The sequence below is a fragment of the Magallana gigas genome, chromosome 10, assembly GCF_963853765.1.
Source record: "Magallana gigas chromosome 10, xbMagGiga1.1, whole genome shotgun sequence".
In the NCBI taxonomy this organism is placed as follows: domain Eukaryota; kingdom Metazoa; phylum Mollusca; class Bivalvia; order Ostreida; family Ostreidae; genus Magallana; species Magallana gigas.
Window position 1 is genome coordinate 10,362,521 of NC_088862.1, and position 24,149 is coordinate 10,386,669.

The 24,149-nt window shown below is 34.3% G+C and overlaps 3 protein-coding genes across 5 annotated transcripts; all 3 read left to right on the forward strand.

Moving 5' to 3' along the window:
• Positions 1 to 201: 201 nt before the first annotated feature.
• Positions 202 to 6,405, forward strand: LOC105347962 (uncharacterized). Of its 2 annotated transcripts, none has more exons than XM_011457324.4 (3): positions 202 to 340; positions 1,684 to 1,965; positions 3,255 to 6,405. In XM_011457324.4, the coding sequence occupies exons 2-3, from the start codon at positions 1,690 to 1,692 to the stop codon at positions 6,108 to 6,110; spliced, it is 3,132 nt and encodes a 1,043-aa protein (XP_011455626.3). In that variant the 5' UTR covers positions 202 to 340; positions 1,684 to 1,689; the 3' UTR covers positions 6,111 to 6,405. The 2 variants fall into 2 exon arrangements, with proteins under 2 accessions (XP_011455626.3, XP_011455563.3); XM_011457261.4 differs by having other exon boundaries at positions 225 to 345.
• A 2,382-nt stretch (positions 6,406 to 8,787) lies between these two features.
• Positions 8,788 to 12,542, forward strand: LOC105348159 (uncharacterized). The gene is made up of 4 exons (XM_011457517.4): positions 8,788 to 9,026; positions 9,460 to 9,721; positions 10,294 to 10,590; positions 11,487 to 12,542. Exons 1-4 carry the CDS (start codon positions 8,998 to 9,000, stop codon positions 12,174 to 12,176), a joined length of 1,278 nt encoding a protein of 425 aa, XP_011455819.3. The 5' UTR covers positions 8,788 to 8,997; the 3' UTR covers positions 12,177 to 12,542.
• Positions 12,543 to 16,953: 4,411 nt separating this feature from the next.
• LOC105348249 (uncharacterized) lies at positions 16,954 to 19,397 on the forward strand. 2 transcript variants are annotated; one of them, XM_011457622.4, is made up of 3 exons: positions 16,954 to 17,108; positions 17,793 to 18,066; positions 18,498 to 19,397. In XM_011457622.4, the coding sequence occupies exons 2-3, from the start codon at positions 17,794 to 17,796 to the stop codon at positions 19,239 to 19,241; spliced, it is 1,017 nt and encodes a 338-aa protein (XP_011455924.3). In that variant the 5' UTR covers positions 16,954 to 17,108; position 17,793; the 3' UTR covers positions 19,242 to 19,397. The 2 variants fall into 2 exon arrangements, with proteins under 2 accessions (XP_011455924.3, XP_019930530.3); XM_020074971.3 differs by lacking the exon at positions 16,954 to 17,108 and having other exon boundaries at positions 17,731 to 18,066.
• Positions 19,398 to 24,149: the final 4,752 nt, after the last annotated feature.

Genomic DNA, 24,149 nt, shown 5'->3' on the forward strand with positions numbered 1-24,149 from the left:
CCGCATTGCATGTATGTATGTATGTATGTATGTATGTATGTTTGTTTGTTCTGTTTCTGTTTCGTGTATATCTTTTATTATATTCTACTTAATTAGTCTTTTTTAATGATATTATGTAACATCAAGGAAATGAACTTTGTTAAAGACAACGATGTGTTTGGCGAGTTTAATGCTACGGAATAAATTAAATGAATTAACACGGTCTTAATGATCTTTCAAGTTCTTTGTGCAGTCTGGCAAGCAACAAAGCACTCAAACAGTTAATGTTTGATGAATTGGATACGATTTATAAGACATGTCCTGTTTTCATAGCAGCAAAGACGAGTAAACTCAGTTGGAGGTAAGGTGGTTTTTTTTTTACTAATAACTATTTTTTTTTTGGGGGGGGGGGGGGTTAAATCCAATATCGTAGAAAAATAATAAAATCCAGCCTCATTCATACCAGCTACTTTACTGTAAAGCAGTGTAATAACTTATACGTTTAAATTTCTCTTTTAGAACATTTTAAAACGATGATTCGTAATATTATATTATGAGTTTGTTAAAAAAAAAAAACTGGTTTTATTTAATCAAAAAAAATTGAAATCTGAATTTTATCTATATTTATTTAAACGCAGTATTTTATCTAAAGTATGATATTTTCATTTCAAACATATTTGCTCACATATATGCAACCATTAATTTAGACCATAATTCTAAAAAAAAATCAGCAATTCTAAAAAAAAAAAAAATAGCAATAAAAAATGCATCATTCCATGAATTGATCGGAATACATTTTCACTTATATTTTGCATGAAAACTTGAATGCATTTGACGACATTTTTACTAATAATCTAGGGACTAATCGATATCAAAATGCTACAGAGATGAAGCAAAAAAAGAAGTCCTGGCGTTTAGTTACCTAAATAGTTCATTATGGTGGCAAAATACAAATTAGAATAATTTCTCAAGTCTGCAGAAAATTACTTTATTGTGATACATGTAGATAGCATGTTGCATAAGAAATACATCAGTCATAAATAGTTTTAAAAAATTATGTTTTCAAATATTTAATAAAATAAATGTGAACAGAAGTCTAAGTCAGATTATAATCTGCTGTTTACAAGTCCAATACTTTAACCACTCAGCTGTGATGATATTCAACCACATAGATTGATGCGAACAATTTAACAAAACGCTTGAATTGCCATCTTGCGACGTGATTTAGTGAGATACCATAAAAGTAACGAAAAGATACTAAATAGCATTTCTCTCCATTCAGTCATTCCATTCACTCACCAGATTTTTCCTGTACTATGCAAAAGACTGAATTTTTAACAGTAAATGTTTCTTCCAGTTTTGTCTTCTCATCGATATTTCTTATAGTTCAATGTAAATGTGAAGTTGTTCACCGCAATGATCTTGGTGGGACTATTTTGTTTTAAGCCATAAGGACATATATGTCTTATTTATTGAATTCCTCTTTCAGATCAAAATTAAAGTTGTGCCCCGCAATCGTTTTAGGGGAATATTTTTTCCATGTCCATCTTCTTAAAGTCATTAAGAACTAAAAGTATTTTATCGAATTAATTCCTCTTTTAGATCAAAATGACTGTAAGGTTGTGCGCTGTATTATTGTAGATAGTACATTGTGTTTGTAATCACAAGAAACTCAAACTCTTGTAAATCGAATTCTCTCCTTAGATCAACATGATTGTGAAGCTGTTCGCCGCACTATTGTTGGCGGGACATCTCTCCCTGTCCAGTTCGCAGGAAAGCTCACCACCCGCCGTTCCGCAATCCCTGGACAATTTTGGAGGCGATGTGTCCGATTTTAGTATTATGTACACAAAGAACCTGCAAGATGTGATGAGGAAGTTCAATATTCCTAGGGCGGAAATGGAGGAAATGCTTCGGACGTACGTGGCGGGCGGACAGCCTAAAATTACCAGAACTGTATTCAACCCAGACACAAAGCTTAACGAGGTGAGAATCAAATGAAGAGATAAAACAATGAGAGAGAGAGAGAGAGAGAGAGAGGGAGAGAGTCGTGAAATAAATATTAGCAGACTATTGATAATATGACGTAATTTCAAGATATGACATAATTATAGTCCACACTTAGATCAAACAAGTTCATCAGATAATTTTCTCGCATTATCAACTGTGTGAGATCGGTCTGTTCGGTGTGAGACAGCAGTGTGAGATTTTTCTGTCTTACACTGTGTATTACTACGCCGTTTTAAAACGTAAACAAACGTTGTCTGCTGTAGGGAAATGCAAAATGGTGGATTGAGATTATCCAATAAGTAATTGTTTTGCTTAATTAATTACAATTTATCATATTTTTAATTTTTAAAAAAACTGTCTTATGCTGTTATTTTTACTTGCACTATTTGAAGCACGCGGAGGGCTAAACCGAAAGTTATCTTTTGAACGTCATAACAGAAAGTTGTCAAACATCATTTTTTACTGTAAATACTCGTGTGGGATAGTGAAATTCCACCTTGGGGCCAAGATTCACGCTCTAGGACTTGGCAGGGCATCGTCCTAGACCGTGAATCTTGTCCCCTCTGTGGAATTATACTATCCCACACTCGTAATAATGAATGATTCTATTAGTCTCGATTTAGTATAATAGTTTTACTTTCAAATATAAAGACTTTGTCGCCTTCAATTTATTTTAAATAAATTTTTAACATTTCGGCAGTCTTTAAATAACAATAACCAAAACACAATCACGCACGATGATCAAAAAACGTGAGAAGAATTACCAAATTTTTTTGTATATGCATTTGATCATTTGATAAAAGAAAGAGACAACTTGTCTTTTATGGGAATTTGAGTGTGACATCATTATGATGATGATTATTTTGTGCAGTCCGTGATTTTTGTTAGGTCGATAAAAGTTTCGATCAATCGATAAAGCGATGCGCGTAGATTTCAGTCCTCTCAGTTTTTACTGACATGAATGGCAATTAACTTCCGTAAGAAATAGAAGTTTGGTATTTCAACTAGACCTTTAAAATCGTTGAGTTAAATTTTGTATTTATTAAAAACAATGTCTTTATTTAAGCATATACTTTTTGGCTGTCGTCAGTACTTTAACACGCAAACGTTACCGCAAAATAATAGTTTAGATTTTTGTTATCATAATTTAAATTATGTTTACTCATATATATTCATTATATCGTTAAGCCACGTTGATGCCGAAACATAGGAAGTTCAATTATCATGCACTGAGTAAATATGAATATTTAATTTTGTATTTCTAGACTATCACACTAGACTTCAAAAGTTTTGAGGAAGATTCTGCCGCTGGCATGCAGGCTATGGGAACATCTCAGGACAACGTTCCCGTCGTGTTCAGGCCAAACCAAAGGGCTGGTAGTTCTATAGTTCCATCGTCGATGCCAAATATTCCACAGGTTAGAAATACTGGGCTTCCATCTATTGACGATATACAACTAGCTGCTGTCGATGATTCCATGAACCCTTCACCGGACATGGACCTTACCGCCATGAGAGACAATGAGGCAAAGTTGATAGAGGATTTAAAATTGCTTCAGCGTCGTAGAGTTGCACTGCAGGAGAGTTATGCTCAAAATGAGATTGATGAGGAAACATATCGACTCAATATGGAGAACAATGAAGTTCAAATGCGTAACATGTATGTGGTTCTGCAGCAGATACAAAACGCAATAAGGGAGTTTTTAGGAATTCCACCCCAAGGCCCACCAGCAGCAGCAAATGTTATGGGGGACAATTTACTTGGTGCACAACAGTCACCTGGTTTAGTAGCAGACAACAGGCCAATTCTTTCCGAGAGAAACTTACTGGGAGACATACAAGACCGTCCATTGCCAATTCAACAGGTTGCTCCAGGGGGCGAAACTTTGTCGCCAGCTGAAGAACTTGCGTTGATACAACAAGAGCTCGACAGAATGAGAACAAGGGATGCAGACATGCTAGATAGCTTAAATCGCTTTCGAATGCCACGAGTCGATGATAACTTTGTCTCTGACACAACGAATGCTGCTTCAGCCAATTTTGTACAAAGAAATCCTGAAGGCGCCCTTGGTTTAATGGCTGATGACAATTTACCGTCCCCAGCACCCGTTCCAGCGGTGTCAGGATTTGGTCCTGCCGCTAGTTCTATACTCCCTCCAAGTGTACCAGGAACGGACTTGCCAAATAATAGAAGGAGAACCATTCCTACCAGTGAATCTGGCGTTCGTGAAAACATTAACGATCTCATGCAAGAGTACATCAGACTGAACCGAAGAGAGACCGATATTCTTAATATGCTTGGTGATTCCAACAGTCAACAATTAATAGGAACTTCAGTGATACCACTTCAGAACAATAGACCCAACATTGCCATGCCACAGGCCAGACAAAACACGGTCAAAGAAAGGACGAGCCGAGCAAACAGTTTTCCTGATCCAAATAATGATGGCGTAAATACATTACCGACACTGCCCGAAAATTTGAGATTTAACACAATGGACGACAATAACAGGATTGAGAGAACTGAGCCAGTATTGCCCTCTTCCTCCTTAAACAATCGGCTTATCAACGATCTTCTCAGTCAATACAACGAGTTAAATCAAAGAGAAAGCGAAATACAGCGACTTTTAGATAGCCAGTTGGATCAAAATGCTATTGGTAGAAACGAACTTTTTGATCGTAACCAACCACAATCAAGAAAAGAATTTGAGCGTTCTGTAGATTTGGATGAACCAAACCAAAACATTGGTCCAGTGGAAGTCGGTGGGGACCGTCCTCGGGATTTCCAAATGTTTCAGACAGACAACTTACCTGATCAAACTTTAAGAGTTAACCCCGATGGATTGGGAGGGTCGCTTGATCAAGTTTTTACACAATCTGACACATCGCTTGATCAAAGTACAAGACCGGATACTAGACCATTCGACAGAATGCGGGATCGAACTTTAGGACCAGATACTAGACAATTTGACACAACACTTAATAGCAATTTAAGGCCAGATGATAGAATATTCAGCAGAACATTTGATCGGACTTTAAGACCAGCTACGAGAAGAATAAATAGAATGTTTGATCAACCATTAAGACCAGATGACAGCATGCTTGTTGACAGCGTAAGATTTGGTGGAAGATCAGTGGGTAGAATGTTCGATCGGTTCTCAAGACCAGATGATAGAAGGTTTAACAATTTATCTCCCTTTTCCACCGAAATGAACAGACCTTTATCCCGACCATTTGATATAAATGACATTTCATCTACCGATAGGTCGGGTCTCCTCCCAAACGATCGGGCTTTGGACAGATCAAGGATGTTATCCGGAGCATCAAATTTTGATAGGTCGGGTTTTCTTTCGAATGATCGGGCTTTGGACAGATCAAGGATGTTATCTGGTGAATCAAATTTTGACAGGTCGGGTCTTCTCTTAAATGATCAGGCTTTGGACAGATCAAGGATGTTATCCGGAGCATCAAATTTTGATAGGTCGGGTCTTCCTTCGAATGATCGGGTTTTGGACAGATCAAGGATGTTATCTGGTGAATCAAATTTTGACAGGCCGGGTCTCTTTTCGAATGATCGGGCTTTGGACGGATCAAGGATGTTATCTGGTGCAATAAATTTTGATAGGTCGGGTCGCCTTTCGAATGATCGGGCTTTTGACAGATCAACGATGTTACCCGGTGAATCAAATTTTGATGACATTACATTCAACAATATTCAGGATTCACGCTCAACTCCTCTAACAGGTTCTGCCGTTGGTCGACGTACCGATGAATCACTGGCCTCCTCACGAGATGATTCCACAAATAATAATAACCTTGTTTACAACGACGGCACGATTTCAATAGAAAGCGTTCGACCAGCTGGAACGTATGATGAAGGGGACCTTGCAACTCCACTAGAAAACGGACCAGTCTCTGAGTTCCCAGTCAGTGGATTTTCCAGCAGAGCGTCTGGTTTGCTGACACCAAGTCTAGATTCCCTCTCGTTGAGGAACAGAATGGACCCACGGTTGGGAAGAAATAGCGTGTCTTCTTTTAGGAGGAGGTCATTATATCCATTTGTTGGGAACCGTATGCTGCAACAGGGTCGCCTAAGAAGGGCTAGACAGACTCTGTTTTGAAGACGTATTTTGGATTTGAAATTTTCGGCATGTTTAGTCGACGGCTTGACGTATAAAGAGCATATTTTTTGTCTATAAACCTGTTAGCCTTATTTGATTTCAATGTGGGACTAAAGCATTTACGTTCGAGTTTATAATTTTAATACTTCTAAGTTGAAAGGAAATTTCTTGCAATACGCTGGAACTATTTTTTTTACATTTCTTCTTTTATGAAATGTTTTGGAATTTACTCAAATCTAATAAATGACTTTCACATGTGTATTGTATTACTTTCAAATAAAAATTATCTAAACACGCTTGTATTATAATTTGTTAAGATAAAAATGAATGTGCATCAAGCTTCGAATTTATTTACTTCTACAAATGTATATAGTCATTTTTTTTTTATTGTAAAATCAAACAATATTTTATTTTAATGGAAGATTTGGTGAACTTTTAGCTTAAGTAAAGAAGTACCATCTTTTTATTACTGAAAGAGATTCAAAATATAATAACAGCATATGCATGGAGAATCCATAGAAAATAAATACTAGAACAAATATAAGACAAAAGAGCAGTTATATTTTTAACCAATGAACGTACCAATGATTTTTGAACTCATTAAGGAGGTTGGATGGTCAAACTAAAGTATCTTATCATTAGTTTACATGAGTTAAAAATCCAACTTTAAGGTCATTGATTTGAAAATGCAAAAAACTGATTAATTTATAGCAATTCTGAATTGCCAAAAAAAATCATTGTGATATTTTTCTTCGCCCATGTTCCGCAGAAATTATATTCCTTGTTAGTTTCTAAACTTTGATAACTATGTTCATGCCATGTTATTTAATAGTAAAGAAGAAAGAAAACTGCGATATTTTAATATCATTTCATCTTGATTTGATTAATATTTAATCAATTTTACCTTTGACAAGTCAAAAACCAGATACATTTGAGACTCCTTCCTTAAAACAAATTGAGTCAGTGAACAAATCATTTACATACCGCTCCGCTTCAATCTTCGCATTAAAAATAATAACAGAAAATCTGTCCCTGTGTTTCAGTTCTGAAATATTTTAAACTATTATAAATCGGCCTCAAAATGATATACACAACCTTTTTCGTAGTCTTTGAATGCTTTCATATCTGAATTGTTTACCCATTGTTTCAGATGTGGTAAATACGACACTAATCCTGTATTGTCACTATGACGTCATAGTACCTTTGCGAGCACATTTCTCGACACCAAACTGTCGTTTAAATGGAAGCTCTTGAGATCGTTTGTGTTCGAATAAACATATGCAACAGCAAGATTATTGACTTTTATAGAAAGATACGTCAGGCATCTTTGATAAAAAACGTAAGGAAATCTAAAGTGTTGTTATTAAAATAAATTTATCTACTTAGCCTTTTCTAGCTCTAGCTTAAATGTTCAATGTTTACCGCACTTTACTCTAAAGATCTTACAAATCAAACATAAAAACTGGCATTTTTAAAATGGCATAAAAAAGTAATCGATCATCTATCAAATCGATAGATGTGAAAATATATATTCGTTATTAGGGGAAGTTCATCAATACATCATAATAAATGGGTTGCTTTCTCTTCACACGATAAAATTTGTATATAAAAAGTGTTGAAAGAAAAACCCAAAAAACCGGAATCTAGCCATTGTTTATATGAATCAAGAAAGGTAACAATATTATAATGCAGATATATATAAGATACATGTGACTATTCAAAAGCGAAGTCAATAGTTTTTTTGCCATGTTTACGTAGGAAAAGATAATTGTATGGTACACTTTACATGTAATAATGTGAAATAAAGTACATTATAATTAAAATACTTTCACCGGTTTAGAATTTTAAAATTTTACAATGTTTATCCAAAAAATACGTTTCAAAATATTTTGAAAAGGTAAAAATTTTAATATCCCCGGCGGGATTCGAACACATGACGTGCAAATTCATTGTGTACCCTCCAACCTACTGCACTAGGCTGCTGAGTGACAGTTTTGGAAAAGAAACTAGTTCTAAAATTACACGTGATATTACTGTTTATTTCGATAAATAGTACGTCACAGCATTGACGTGTTCTATAACATCTAAATATCCTGCATGAATCTCTATAGAAAGCATTTTATTGTTTAACTAATTTGTAAGCCGCAATTTGTTGAGAGAGAGAGAGAGAATGAGAGAGAGAGAGAGAGAGAGAGAGAGAGAGAGAGAGAGAGAGAGAGAGAGAGAGAGAGAGAGAGAGAGAGAGAGAGAGAGAGAGAGAGAGAGAGAGAGAGAGAGAGAGAGAGAGCTAATTTCAATGTGCATGCAAAATATGTATGATAAAAAATCACGGGATTGTTTTGCATAAACATATGGATCTAAACATAGAAAACAAATTTTGGAGCGTTATATTTTTTGAGGTTTTTCAAATTTCATTGAATAACTGGCGTACCAGAAAACGTTAAAGTTTACAATTACCTAGACGCTCTGGAATAAATCATTCTAATCATTAATCAATTTCTTTGCAGCAGGTTTTAGTTTACTTTCCTGTTCAAGTCAAGTTCAAATTGTTGATTATTATTGATGATAAAATTAAGTATGCAGCATTTTGATCGATGGACGGTTTCATTCCATTGTGTTTTTTTTTTTATATATATAAACGGAAATTTGTTATCGTCCATTTAATAATAACACCTATAAAAGGGTAGGCATCCTTTTTATTGAGATTTCATTCAATTGTAATAGATAGAAACACAGTACTTCAATTAATTTGTCTTTAAAAAATTTCTAGGGAAGCCATATAAAACATTGTTTTTTATGATGCGATTCGCTATGGATTGACGCATTTCAAGTGAACTGTCTATATATATTTCATAGTTTTGAAAAAATCACTCTAAAAAGCCAGAGTATGGTTCGGAATTGTTATCATTTGTACACGTAAGTAGTTTTTCTTTTATCTTAATTGATAATTGATATTTAAATACATGAAGCTTGAAAATAAAAACTATTCAACTAGTTTTGAAAAATAATCATAAAGGGTTGCGGGTTTTTTGGGGTTTTTTTGTTTTTGTTTTTTTTTTATTTTAAATAAACTTCAATAAGAAAATAATAAATGAATCACTGCCATTAACAAAGATGAAAAATAACATAAGAATTATATATTGTAGATATAAAACGTGCTTATCACAAAAACTATCCACAGAATAGACACTTTCAAATAAATTATTTCTCTTGCTAAAATATAGCGAAATGGCATAGGATACTTCATGTAACTAAACTCTCTACCAAGGAAAAAAATAATCTGAAGATAATGGCTAATTCATTCCAAGAAATCCAAACAAATATTTAAAACTCAATGCGTTTATTTCAGAATGACTCGCTTGTTGCTCGTCTCTGCATTTCTCCTGGGATATGCGGCCATTTTTCTTGTGGCGGCAGATGTCGCCGCCGAACCGCCCACCACAGATAAACCACAGCTTCAGATTATCTACAACGAAAAGCTAAGAGAAGCCATGAAGCGGTTTCAAATAACGGAAGCAGACATGAACGAAATGTTGACAAACTATATGGAGAGCGGAAAGGCACCCACCATTACCAAAAGCATTCTTAACCCTGAAACTAATCTACAGGAGGTAAAAAATAAAACGGGATTGTACAAAGAATTGTTTAAGATGTGCTTGTTTGTAAAAATTGAATACGCCATTTTTTTCTCTTTCTTTACCTGAAATTTTAATGGGAATTGAAAAAAATTGAAAGAAGTTTTAACGTAAGATAGGTATAGATATTGAAAATCACAACATTTTTTGCCCAAAAAACATTTTTTTAATTTGTAAAAATGGTTAAAGTTTTCACTTTCTAAATAAGAATATTAACGAAGCTGGGTGGTCAACGGATTAACCGTCATATCATCCGTAATTTGTGTAATGTGATTTGTTTAGTTAAAAACTTTCATTTGGTAAAGTAAAAACCCATGTATTTAAGCTTTGAAACTTGAAAATTTAGTTATCACTTTATATAGTGCCATTTCTCTAAGGAGAATGGATACAGTCTTTAAATATCCACAACTGTCTAGAACCAAAAAAAAAAAAATATTCACATGTCAGATATAGTTTACAAAAAAATCTCTATTGAAATTTCAGACAACAACTACATTGGAATGATATTTCACATTTTGAATAAAACTCATTTCCTTTTAACACAACAGACCATAACACTCGACTTCCAAGGCTTCACAAAGGAATGGGATGCAGCCAAACAGTCGTCTGCTAACAAACTGACGTCATCGGTTGCTAGTGACAACGCTCCTAAACTCGATTCCAGAGACGTTGACAGTCTCGAGGAACAGAAGCGCCATCTGATGAGAGGGATGCTGATTCTGGACGCCGAGAGTACCGACCTTACGGCGGACTTTGAATCCCGACAACTGACAGAATATGTTTATCGTCAGCGCATGCTAGAGAACAGACAGCTATACCGAACGCTGATGACACAACTAATAAAGGTAGCGTAGTACTGCTATTCAATTTCCTTAATTTTAATCATTTATAATAAGCAATATGTTTGTTTGCTTTTCTATTCTGGTGGCTCTCGCATCCTATACATTGTTTCAGGGATTAATTAATTTTTTAGAAATCGATAATGCCCAATGTTTTCATGACATATAATGGATTTCGGTATTCTGAATATAAAGATGATACCCCCATCCAACTTTGAAAAAAAACCTCATTTTCGTTAACTGTTCCCACTATAGTTGTACATGTAGTAGTTTAACTGTTATGGATCAAAATATATCACGGTAAAACTCGGTTATAGCGAAGTCAAAGGGACCAATGGATTTACTTCGTTATATCCGTAATATCCATATAACGAATTCGTAACTATAGCGAATTCATTATACACATGTTTTCTTTAATCAGACAACTGTTTGCTAATTGAGGCTTAGAGAGAAAATACATTCTTTTGATATCTTTAAAAATCAAATTGTAAAATGAAGAAATTATGCGAAAATAAATTCATTCAATTTATTATGTTAAATGCTAGTACAAACTTTTTTTAAAACTGTTAACAAATTCGTTATAAAAGTGTAAAATTTCGTTATAATTATTCACCTCTACGGGACTCAAAATCAGATCGCTATATTCGTAAATTCGTTATAACCGTATAATTTTGCAAAGATTTCTTAAAAATTGTACCGGGGACTCAAAAAAACTTCCCTATATCCGAAAATTTGCTATATCCGTGTTCGTACTAAATTAGTTTTACTGTACCAAGACTTATCTTTTTATAAACATTATCAGCTTATTCACTAATTACTTTCATTTTCCTCTTAAAGTAAAGTTTTATCTTTGATAATCTCTAAAGTTTTAACCAACCATATCAACAACTATATTTCTTCAGGTTCAAGGCATTCTGGAGGATTACAGGTCAGCAGAGGGAACTGCCCGGGGAGCAGCCAGAAGAGACTCGTCTCGAGTTATAACCTCAAACCAAACAACAGCATCAGAAACGTCAGGGGACAAATCCACTGCGGCAGCGGCTCAGTCACAGCAAACACTCGAACAGAACTCGTTATCATCACAAGCTGATGTTGATAATGGAGAACAGAGGCTAAAACAATTGGAGGAGCTTCGCAATCGAAACGCGCTGCTAAAACTTAGACTTCGTGAAGAGCAAGAAAAAGTGTCCTCATCTACCTCTGACATAAAACCCAGTGATATTAACTCTTTGAATGGCGTAAACGAACAACTACAGTTCAGCGATTCCATTTTAAGGTCTTTCCAAAATGGAGGTCCTAGCATCCCGCAAAGTAACAATCAAATTGCGCAGGGTCAAGATCCAGATATTCTGATACTTCCGATGGTGCCAGCACAGTTAGAGGAAGAGGAAGCAGTCTTAGATGAACCTGTAGGTGGTATCTTGCGATCACAGCCTGTTCAATCTTTCACTGCTCGAAATCGGCTTCTAAGGGATTCATCCATGCTAACACCGAGCCAGACACAGCAGCGATTATTGCTCGAATATCGGCAACTTCAGGAAAGAAAGCGTAGAATCTACCAGATTTTTAGACAATATGGATTGGCTGTGTAGGAAAGCTTAGAAGAGCGATGGTTTTTTTTTATCATAATGAACGGTGCTCAGATATTAATTTATCTCGTTTTAATGTAACTGGTGAATTTTTTTTATATAAAAACATTGACTCTGAAAGCAACAATGTTTGGAAAGATGATGAAGATATGTTCACATAGACTACATTTATGTAAAATCACCGGTGTGGAAAACAAAACTTGTTTTAATTAATCTCATTGGACGTCATATTGAACTTCGTATATTTCCAATGATAAATTATCTATGTATTTTATTGAACAGTGCATTGTACCTCACATTATCAATGCATGTATCTATTTGTATAAACTTTTTTGAATATGTATTATTAATAAAGCTTTCTATATTTAAGATACAAGTGCACGGTGAATAATTCATGCCCGAAGAATCGCGCTGATTTTGCAAACTATTAGCAGCCACAACACAAAGCATAAATCTATATTTCCCTCTCTGTCAATTATAATTTCAGTAATGAAGTCATTTTATTTGGCCCTACTTCCTTTCAATCAATAACACGTACATGTGGATGGATGTTGAGGGGGTTTTTGGTTCTTAGTTTTGTTTTGGGATTTTTGGTTCTTAGTTTTGTTTTGGGATTTTTTCTTCACTAATTTGAAGAATGTGGTGATACATTTTATCGGGGTTTTTTTTGGTAACTTAAAGGCAACTGCATAAATACAATGTATGCATAAACACCCCATGAATCTGTCGAACTTCATTGCACATGAACTTTAATTTTCACAAACTTGAAATACATTCCATAACAAGATGTATCTCTATAGTAAACGTCATCTTAGTATCGTTATATTCTGATACATTTAATGCCAAAAACATATGATACTCAAATTTGTACAAGTAAATCTTCTATTAAACTGTTGTTGTCGTTCTCAATTGCTGCATTGCCAGCAAATAAGTAGGTCGATTTGAAACGATTACATAACATGGATGAAATATCCGGATCCCTAATTGCATGTAAACGAGTTCACTGGAGAAATTATGGTCCATTAGATTTAGATGAGGAAAAAATGATGCCGGTCATTACCAGGATTACACTTTGTTAAATATAATAATTATCAATGATTCAACTATTTTGGTACTTTTAATAAAACGTATATACTAAAATCAGACGTTTTTGAGAGATAGAGTGAATGTATACATACAATTCGCATACCGCATTGTAATGAGGTGTCCGTCACCTTTAAATGTTGGATAAGAAGAGCAAATTCCAGGTATACTTGTGAAGTCTTATTTGAAACGGTGCGAAATGATAATAAAAGCCAAAAATAAAAATTCATAGCATATTGAGTAACAAAATAAATATCATTTTTAAATTCAAATGAAACAGTAAATTACCAAGATTATTCACTCAAAAACAGATTACGTTGTATTTAGATTAACCCGTGTGTTTCCCAAATTCTGAAAATCCAAAAACTTCGATCACCATTTGATCGAATTCGGACAAGTGCGAAGCTAATAAATTTTGACTTTGTGATGAATTTATCCGAATAAGTCATCAATCTGGATGCTTTGTTTAATTTAGGAACGAAAGTGTCTGGTGTAATGAGCACCCCCTGTATGAACAAAAGCTCTCGACATAATATGTACGATGATTGATGAGCAAATATATAAAAATTGAAATACATTTTTAATAGTTAAATTGCTTAATCAATCATAGACTGGTGAAATAAGAGGCAATTAGGCATTAAAATTTCAACCTTTCCAATTCAAAGAGCCGCCGAAGCTTTGATGTTACAGTAGCTTAAGTTGTTAAAATGATGAATCCGTCCATATGTAGGTTAAAGTTAAAGGTGTATTCTTTATAATATAAATAAGAAAACAAGTAAGAATTTATGAGTCATTTTAGCATTTTCATTTTTCATAAGATAGAGCGTATACGTGTATGCACATCTATTCTCTAAAGTACAATTTTAAGAAAATCACATGGGATTAATACATGTACAATTATTCTAGTATATATTATACATGTACAAGTACATGCAGTTGTTGCATGGTGGATCTGACTCATCCAACGTAATTAAAATGTATAGGAGTCAATATAATCGACTACAGTACACGCTTAGATTATCACAATTTTATTTCCAAAGAATAAAAACTCTTACGTAAAGTGATGGAAATCTTCCTTTTGTGATTCGATGCAATTTCTGCTTTTTTATCCTATGAAGTTTCTGTTTAGTCAATAGGTTGTTTGTTTGTGTATACAATATGATGCCTAGTAAGACGCAAAGTTAATGTCAGAATTTCAACATCGTTTGATATTTTCGTACCGTATTTCAATAACAAAAATTAATAAAGAAAACTATGAAAAATCTTAATTTATTCAAAATAATTCAGCGGTTTTTTTACTATTAAATTTTAAGCTGAATTTCATCTGATTGTTTATTGCCTGATTTCCACGGGGTTTTCATCCTCACAAAACTCCCATTCCTTTGGGATTATCACTTCCATACATCAAAAGGTTCTATTTCATTAGAGTATTTTTTTCTCTCGTACTCTTCGCTCAATCAACATGATGTAGAACCCTAATTATTCACAAACAAAAAGAGATAAGACGTTTCGAGAAAAACTTTTTTTCTTTCTATCTCGGTCCGACAGACGGAACGCCTTGACATAGATTACCATCCATCATCTCTCCTACTGTGTGTCATTCGTACAATACCTTTGTCTCACCTGACAGGTGACCTGAAGATCTATTGATTTACCTTGTATGTTGTGCATTCAATTGTCATTTGTTTTGGTTAGATTTTTCACGTAGTGGTTGTCTTAGTCATGGGAATAGTGCTTACAGATCTTGTAATATTAATCTACGATTCTCTCTCTCTCTCTCTCTCTCTCTCTCTCTCTCTCTCTCTCTCTCTCTCTCTCTCTCTCTCTCTCTCTCTCTCTCTCTTCTTTTTCTTCTTCTTTGTGAAAAATAAACAAATCCATTATTTTATTCCAAACATTCTTCCTTACTGTTCGTGAATATTTGTTTGTGCAAACCATCAATAAATCAAGCAATCAACACATTTATTATTGGATTTAGTCGATTTAACTAGGCCTAAAAAAAAGTTGTGTGTTTAGAGTAACCCGACCTAATCTACAAAAATGCCCCGATCCTACCATTTTTAATGTCTTTTTATCCGATTGTGAATTTTATATTATTTCTATTAAAAAATATGTTTTTAAATATGACACAAACAAACATTGGGATTCATGCAGAAAAAAATATGATAAAATTAAAACAAATCCCTACCTACATTACCTAATTTTTTCATCCGTGTTACCCTAAACACACAATTTTTTTTTATAGGCCCTACATGACGGGTCATGCTCCGCCTTTATTTACAGTAGGCACGTACCGACGTTTGCACTTGAATAAAAACAATTTATGTAACTAACTGCACAAATTGCACTAAAACCCCTTTTCTAAAAGCATGAAAATCGTTCACCAGATTCCAAATTTTAAATGTCGTATGTAGATATTGTTAAGGTTCGTGATTAATAGAGAACGCTGCCAATTTCTAAAGACGTAAATTGGAGAAAATTACATGTAAAGATAAACAGGTGCGCATGTTTCAAGTCGGTTTAAGGCAGAGGTTGATCCCGTACATGTACTATTTATTTGAATTTCTACAAAGAAAGTTATATCATTGTCCCTACAACTCAAGTTTTCACTGCATCAGTTTGAATTTCAAAAAAAAAAAAAAAAAAATATTCGCTAATTATATACTCGTACATGTTCATATATGATTAACATGTTTGTAGAAGTATAAGTGCAGGGGAATGCCCCCCCCCCCCCCCCCCCCCGTTTTATTGTTGCTCCTTTCGCACTTGATGTCAGCGGGCGAAGATAAGACTGGGCGTAATTATCTGAATTATTTTTTTTTCATCACAACTTCAGGGCAAATTCAAGGCGGGGCGAAACTATTTGCAAGTGAAGAAGGGCAAAAATTACACGGGGCGAAAATATCTATGAGTACAGTATACTTGTAATGGAACAAGTCAAGAAAAAGGACAATTTACTATCTTCCTATGGTCAGTTTGTTAATCAAATAACATCGGTATAAAGAAAAAAAAAGAAATCAAAAAAGATTACTACATGTACGTTTTGTGCCGTCGATGTTTCAGTATTTTATTGGAATACTCGTATTGCGCTTAGTTTACTTGACTTGTTCAGATATTTTAAAGCTTTCAATATTTTATCGGACTACGTATTGTTAAGATTTGTCACAAAAGTGTGGACATCATCTGATCATATAGTAGAATATTAATTTCACCCGTTCACCATCAAATTTACTGCAACATGTACACATGTCTGGGTACGTCTTAATGCCTATAGTCTATTCATCTAACACAATATTGATCTAATGTTAACATCATACAAGATTATACTTCGAACACGATTTCGTCCTTTTTTAAGGAGGCTGGATGGTCCACAAATAGAGGTCGTTCCATCAGGTCTACCTTAAATTTTCCGATATGCATTGTTTAGCCATAAACTGCAGATGCTTCATATAAAATACAGATAATATACAAATCATATACAATAACATGTACCGGTAAATGATTTTTTTTTAAACGTTTGAATCCTTTTTGTCATTTACATTAACATTTCTAATGTCAAATTGTTTTGTACAGCCTTGGTGAAGGTATTTGATTAGCATCACAGTACTTTATAATATCAATTGACATTTGTTGTGGTTGAAGTTTTGTCTTTTTCTGTCATCCTCATTAAAATTGCTGAAGTTAGAGCGGTTTGTAGGAGTGTAAAGATTTTGAAATTTGATTAACATTACCTCGGGATAGCAACAGAAACAATTAACGATTGATGAACAGTAATTGATTATCGGGAACGGAGTAGATATATTGATCCTGCAGGAACAAAATAGCGCATGTACATAGAAAGGTTTCCATCAGGTAAATGTCCTTTTTCTCTTTTCATTTATGCACATATTTTTTACTACTACATCTATCACATGAAGTTTTTTTCTTCTTTTGATGTCTTTTAATTAACATATGATCAAATGCCTTATTTTTTTTTTTTACGATTTACAATGTATTAAACACCAATGATTTTGTTTATTTTCAAAATTCAAAATTCCAAAAAGGACTCTCGACAAGGGAAAGTGAACAAAATTCGTATTCACAGAAAAATCAAAGATGGAAGTAATTCTTTTAACTTTGAATTTCCACTGCCTAACTGGGCTTTTTTACGGTTGACAATGTACATGTACTTAACCCCTGAAGTTTCGGGGTTTTTTTTACATTCAAAATTCCAAAGGAACTTTTTACTTAGGAAAATGAACAAAATTTTTATGAGCGGAAAAAAAACAACGATTGATGTACTTCTTCCAACTTTGAATTCCCACAGCCTATTTGTTTTCTTATTTTTTATTATTGATGTATAAGGCTTTAAATAAAATTAACCATTTATTTATGTATGTAGGTAAGCCTATAATTTTCCTTAAGTTGTAAATGAATCGTTGTGGAAATTTCAAGGTCTCTCCTATATTTTCTTCTAGCAATGTATAAATTGGTTTAAGTTTGAGCGAACTTTAAACAAAGAGGAGTTTGAAACTATATTTTTATTTTTATTTCCAGAATGGCTGCCATTCTGTTGCCTCTTTTAACCACATGCTTGTGGGGGCTTGCTTTCTCCCAGGATTTGGACCCAGTTCCAACCCCAACCAGCCCGACGTCAAAACAGACCAGCCACGGGGATGTCCAGATCCTTTATACGGACGAGTTCATGAAGGTCATCGAGAAATATGGCATCACTGATGACGACATCATGTTCGTCACCAATAAGTTCAAAGAAGGCAAACCTCCAACTCTGACCAAAACTATCAAAAATGTGGAAACGGGGGATGAACAGGTAATTATATCAAGTAATATAAAATAATATACTTTGTTATCAAAACCTTATCGACTAAAAATCATAAACAAAAATAGTTATCAAAAGATCTAAGATGTGTTTTGTTCCACAGTGTCCCCTTCTGTGTAGATATAAAATTATTAAAGTTCACACATTACATGGCAGACTACGGTACCTGTATACCTACTTATTTTACTCCTGGCTAATTTTGCGATATGATGTTTTAAAGACTTGTGTCAAGCTTGTAACTCTCCCTAACATATTTGTAGTTAGTTACAGAGTTGCAACTTACTGCTTCGAATTAATTCCGTTTTCAAAAGTTATCTTTAAGGCAGTCGAGCAAAATGGGACGAAAATTCACGAGAGCGAGAAATTATATGCATACAGTATTTTTATCATATCTACTGCATTCGCTTATCCTTCTCTTGCAGACTATTGAAGTCAATCTCGAAAATTTTATCGCCGGTGGCCACGTTACAGACTTGTCGCCAATCTTAGACTCGCCGGGAGAATCCGATGACAACAATACCGAAACTAAAATCGTCAGAGACCCGCCCTCTCCGACAAGAGAAGAAATTGTAGCGGCCCTCAAGGTCCGTGAAAGTGAACTTTTGATTAAACTAGAAAAAAATCGTCAGGAGTACGAACAGATAGCGCAAGCTTTAATGGAGGTCCGAAGGGACCTCGCACTTAATACTCCGGATGAGTACGATATTTTGTCAGAAGAACCAGCCGGCACTGATACAGGTGACAGAGGTAGTACATTTATACAACCTCCAAGAGAAGTGATCTTGAATGAAGACCAAAACCCGCCTGAGGTACCCCCACCCAGTCCAATAGAGATCCAACAAGCAATGAGGCGGGCTCTGATTCGTGACGCCGTCAGAAGATATTTCTTACGACGTCGTTCAGCAGCATTGGCCAGGGAGTTCATTATCCAGCCCCCACGGGTAACTCGATTCATACCCGTACGCCGACTAACGCGGCCGTTCCGGGTTCGAATCTACACGCGTCAAATTATGCCGACCACGCTACCTATTGTTGTCGATCGGCGTAACCCTGAAATCGACACCAGACCTTTTGAGCCCATCCCAAGAGTCACCAGCGTTGCAGTGGAAGATCCAGAAGATGACATGAATGAACCTATTGAACCAACTCCAATAGCGATCGTATGATCTAATGGTCGATCATACGTGTATGCACTGATCATAAACGTGAATTTCTGTATGATGTGTTCAAATATGTTCTTTTAAAATAATGCTTGATGATTAAGCGTAGCTGCGCTCATAAGATATCATAAACTTGATGTATGAATAAATTATTACATTGTTGAGTTTTATTTCTTTACATTTTTAAGCGAAAGCAATTACTATTGTTATACTTTCATGTCAAATACTGAAATCTGATTGGTTAAGACGCAGTTAATAATATTTTATATTACCCTCAGCGTTAGCAACGCACTTGGCAACGGGTAACATTAAAAAATGTTACATGCGCGAAAATTATGCGCGTACGGTTCGCTGTAGAATTCACGATATTCCTATATAAGAGCAGTAAAATTTTCTTAAAAATTTTAAAAAAGACATTCAGTATAACAAAATAAATAGTGCCTGTTTGGGAGGATAACAGTTGAAATTGACACCCCTCGAAAACCATTGTCTACCTCCGCTTCGCGTCGATTGACAATGGTTTTCTCGGGATGTCAATTTCAACTGTTACCCTCCCAAACAGGCACTATTTATATAGTAATACATTATATATTTACTTCCACCGAGTATGATTCTCTCTATTTCTTACGGGAACTTATAGTTAATTCATAGGTCTAGAAAAACAGCAAAACTGAAATTTACACACACCTTTAAGTTAATCGATTGGTCGTAACTTACTGCGACCTAAGAAAAATCACGGACTGCACGGAATAATCATGATGCCACACACAAATTCCCATTGGAGATGATTTGGCTGTTTTTAGCAAACTTATTGATGTACATTTGATTTAACAGCAATTAAGTTGATTTTACATTTTACAATCAATTTGTTAAAAGAACGATGTAAATTAAAACAATAAAATGCTTTCTTCGATGATTCATACGGGTTGAGAAGGCGGCGATCATTGCAGAAAAAAATACATAACCTGCTTAAACGATAAGAAAAAAATATTTAACATTTTAGCTATGGATGTCACAATACAATATTTCAAGAGGGATTGGTGATTTCGGCAATTTTCACGCTTTATTAGTATCTTTAAAAAGAAAGAGCTCTGTATGCCTGTTAAGCAAAATACTTAAATTTCAAAGCTAACCCTAAACAATGATAGTTTCCAGCTAAACACATCATATGTAAGAAAGTAAGGAATATCTGATGGTTAATTCAGCCTTTTTTAGTTTAAATCCGATGCCCTGTAAACTAAGTTAAACTTCATAAGTGCGTTTCAAGTTTAGTAAACATGCAAATTGTCAGCGGACAGCCAAAGATAGACAACCACACAAGAACTAGTCCTGTTGTCACCAACTTTTTTTGCATCATCTAACTGGCGTCTTAGGGGGGCTGAATGGCTGTGGTCATTTTTTAGACATTATTTATCTCCTTGAAAAAGAAGAGCTCGATATTTCAATAGATTCATACATGTAGAAACATGTTAAAATTTTCAAGATAAGAATTTTGGCATTTTTTTCTTTACACAGTACGAGTTTATAGCTAAACAAACCATTTTTTAAAGATTTAAGTCAGACCTTATGGTTAATATCTAGAATTCTGAGACTCTTTTTATAAATTCCTGAAAAAAAGGTACAAAAAAATAAGGTCTAACTTGTGGATGCATGAAAAATTAGGTAAGAGAAGTTGGTGAAGACAGTGCCTGATTATATGTCTCTTCATACAGATTCACTGTTATCTAGGCCGAGAGGCAATCGGGACCTCTTGAGTCGCCAAGCAGAAAAACGACCTTAAATATATTACGAAAGCACCCGATACTATTTCAATAAAACTTACAATATACCAATCAGTTAAGCTTAAAAGCTAAACGTCTAATCATAAAGTTCATTGATATTGCATTAGAATACAATTTAATAAAATACTGATTGACAATGAAATTACCTAATCTATATAAGGGTTCAGTGACCTAGCGATTGTTGAGATCAAATGATTTCCGGTCAATTTAACTCAATATGTTTTCCTTGAAAAAAAATCTAAAAGACTATTTCACAATCAATTATTTGTACAAAGATTATTTGTTTAAAGAAAAAACAAATGGTCTATATATTAACCTAATTTTTTTTCTTTAACGTTTAGATGGTGGCATTTAAAACGAAAAAGGTAAGAACTTCAGAAGCAAAATATAAATCTATTTTAAGTGAATGAAATAAACGTATCATTTTCTAAAGTATGCGGTTTAAAAGTAGATATGGTTATCATAATTTCCACTTATCAGTCAAATTCCCTTTTTGTGAAATGGCATTTTTTATTTTCTTTGATCTTATTAAAACAGAAAATTACAATGAAAATCAACAATCTGTTTGTATTCATTGTTTTGGGATTCGTGCGTGACATCGAGACCGCTGACATCACAACAACTACGCCACAGATATCAAGTCCGAATTTGCTCCGCTCTATATCAACTCCATTCGGAAGTTCTCTTGACCGACCCAACCAAGACAGAAAAACAAAACTAGTGGGGAAGCTATCTGATATGATTAACAGACTTCAAAGATGGGCGAATGACATATCCAGGCAGCCTAAGCAGAAAATCAAATCGAGAGGAAATGAGAACCAACGATTCTTATGTTTTGGCCATGAAGTATTTTGCAAAGAGCTGGTGTATATAAACAATGCTGAAAATTACTGGGAAGATTATGTAGAAAACATGGAAGAGACTAAGGATCCGAGCGAGACCTATCTCCCAGTAGGATTCTTGAACCCTCTCCTCGTTCAGCAGTCGGAGAAAATGTATGAGAACCTGAACAAGAACTTGAATAAAGACAAGAGTTATCGCGCTTCCCTCTCTCGGAATAATATTCAGAAAACGGTGGCGGATCGTGTGTTTTAGAATGCATTCGGAAGTTTGTACGTAATCTATAAATTCAAGGACGTTTAGTGGTCAACAAATTAGTCGTTTGAGCTACCTTAGTTTTTTTTAAATCATTTTTTTTTACTATAAACTGTTATTTAGTAAAGAAAAGTTCCACAAATATTAACTTTAAAATTTGAATATGTTCCTAAATCGTCATACAGGACTTTCCTTCTGGAGATTGTTATTGTCTTAAAATGGCCATAACCATCAAGCTCTCTTTTAAAAACACAAAAATTATTTATAGTAAAATTTTGTTGGTTTTTTTTTTCATTCCTCCACATGCTTGGGGAAGATACATGTAGATGTATTACAATGTACATGTAGTTATCAAATTTGATAATTATGTGAAAATAAATTATGTCATTCAAATGTAGTTACAATTATTGCTGCTTACAGATGTACATGTACAAGACACTCTGATTTAAGAAAATCACTCCTGCACACAGTCGTCACTTTCATTATATAACAATATTTGACCTTAAAATATATTTAATATTTTTTGGAGAGATGTATTGTTTAAGCCCTTACAAATTTCTCGGTCATGACGTGTAATTCTGTAGCGGATGCTTGAAGCTATTGCGCTACTAATTTTTGAAAGTTTAATAGATCTACAGTAAAAGAATTTATAATATTTTGCAAGAAGCTAGTTTTTTTTATTAATTCTATTTATTCTTTCAAAAGCTCCTAATAATAGGGATGTGTTACATACCTTCTTAACTTTGTGTTTAAAAAATGGTGAGAGTATTAAGATTTTAATGTTGATAAACAGATTTCATATTGCAAGCGGGATAACTCTGTAACGATCTTTTCCAGAAAAAAGCTGAATCATTTGAATGTGTTTAAATTCACTGTGATTTGATGATTTTCTCTCAGAATTCCCACCGGGAAGAGAAATTAGTTGGAGTATTTATGTGCGGATATTGAGCGGAACACCTGGAAATACAAATTAAACTTATTAAAATTCACTGTAAAATTAATTTTTGAAATAGGCCTCGGATCCCCTTTCCCTTTCAAACTAAAAAAAAATTATTAGTGCATGCAGATCGGAAGAAAGTGTAGTCGTGAGAAGGTTCATGATCAAATGCTTCAGATGTAGATACTTGTTTTTAAATTTAAACAACTGTGGTTGTTTTAAAGATTTTAAAAGAACCTCATCGGGGATAATGAGAGGGATTGGAGATTTATTACACACTGTTTCAGTTTTATATTGATTGATTTACGCATGAATGAAAATTTCAGCGCCTTCGCCTGTAATGATACTGTGTATCGATTTTGTACTCTACAGTCCAATAAATTCAAATGACGTATAATTTAAGGAATAAGGAATCATTCCTTGAGTATAAAAAGGTGATAATTTCGGCGGGGGTATAATCAAATCTATTCGTAAATCTATCATAAAGCCCTTCAGACTTTATTGGATTTGATCACGCCCCAACCAAAACTTTCACCTGATAATACTCAAAGACTGATACTGATTCCTTATTCCTAAAATAAGACAATAGACTACACCTGATGACTCTAAGCATATACATCTATGGACATCCAAATGCTAAAAATACAATTCAACATTTCGCGTGTTGCAAATAATTGTAAAAAGAGAGAGAGAGAGAGAGAGAGAGAGAATTGTGACCATTTCTTAATTAAAATTCTGAAATAGGTTGATACTGAGGTATTCTGCAATGCTTTCATGTTTCGTGCTTATTTGGATAGAGCAATTTTTGGGGTATAAACCTAAAGAAAGTCAGGTTTAGAATGCTGAAAAAATATTAGCATACTCTTGCAAACGCTCGAGATATAAGTGCATGTGGTACCAGTACTTTAAAATTCAGACTAGTTTCACTAGTTTCTCTCGTGATTCTTACATACATTTACAGCTCCGCCAAAGAGTTTCAGTTTCATATATTGCTAATTTGCTTCTAAATTTGAATTTAACTTAATTAAGATGATAGTGATCTTTTATCAATAAAATATTATTCATTTGATGATATACAATAGTTCTTAAAATAGTTTTATG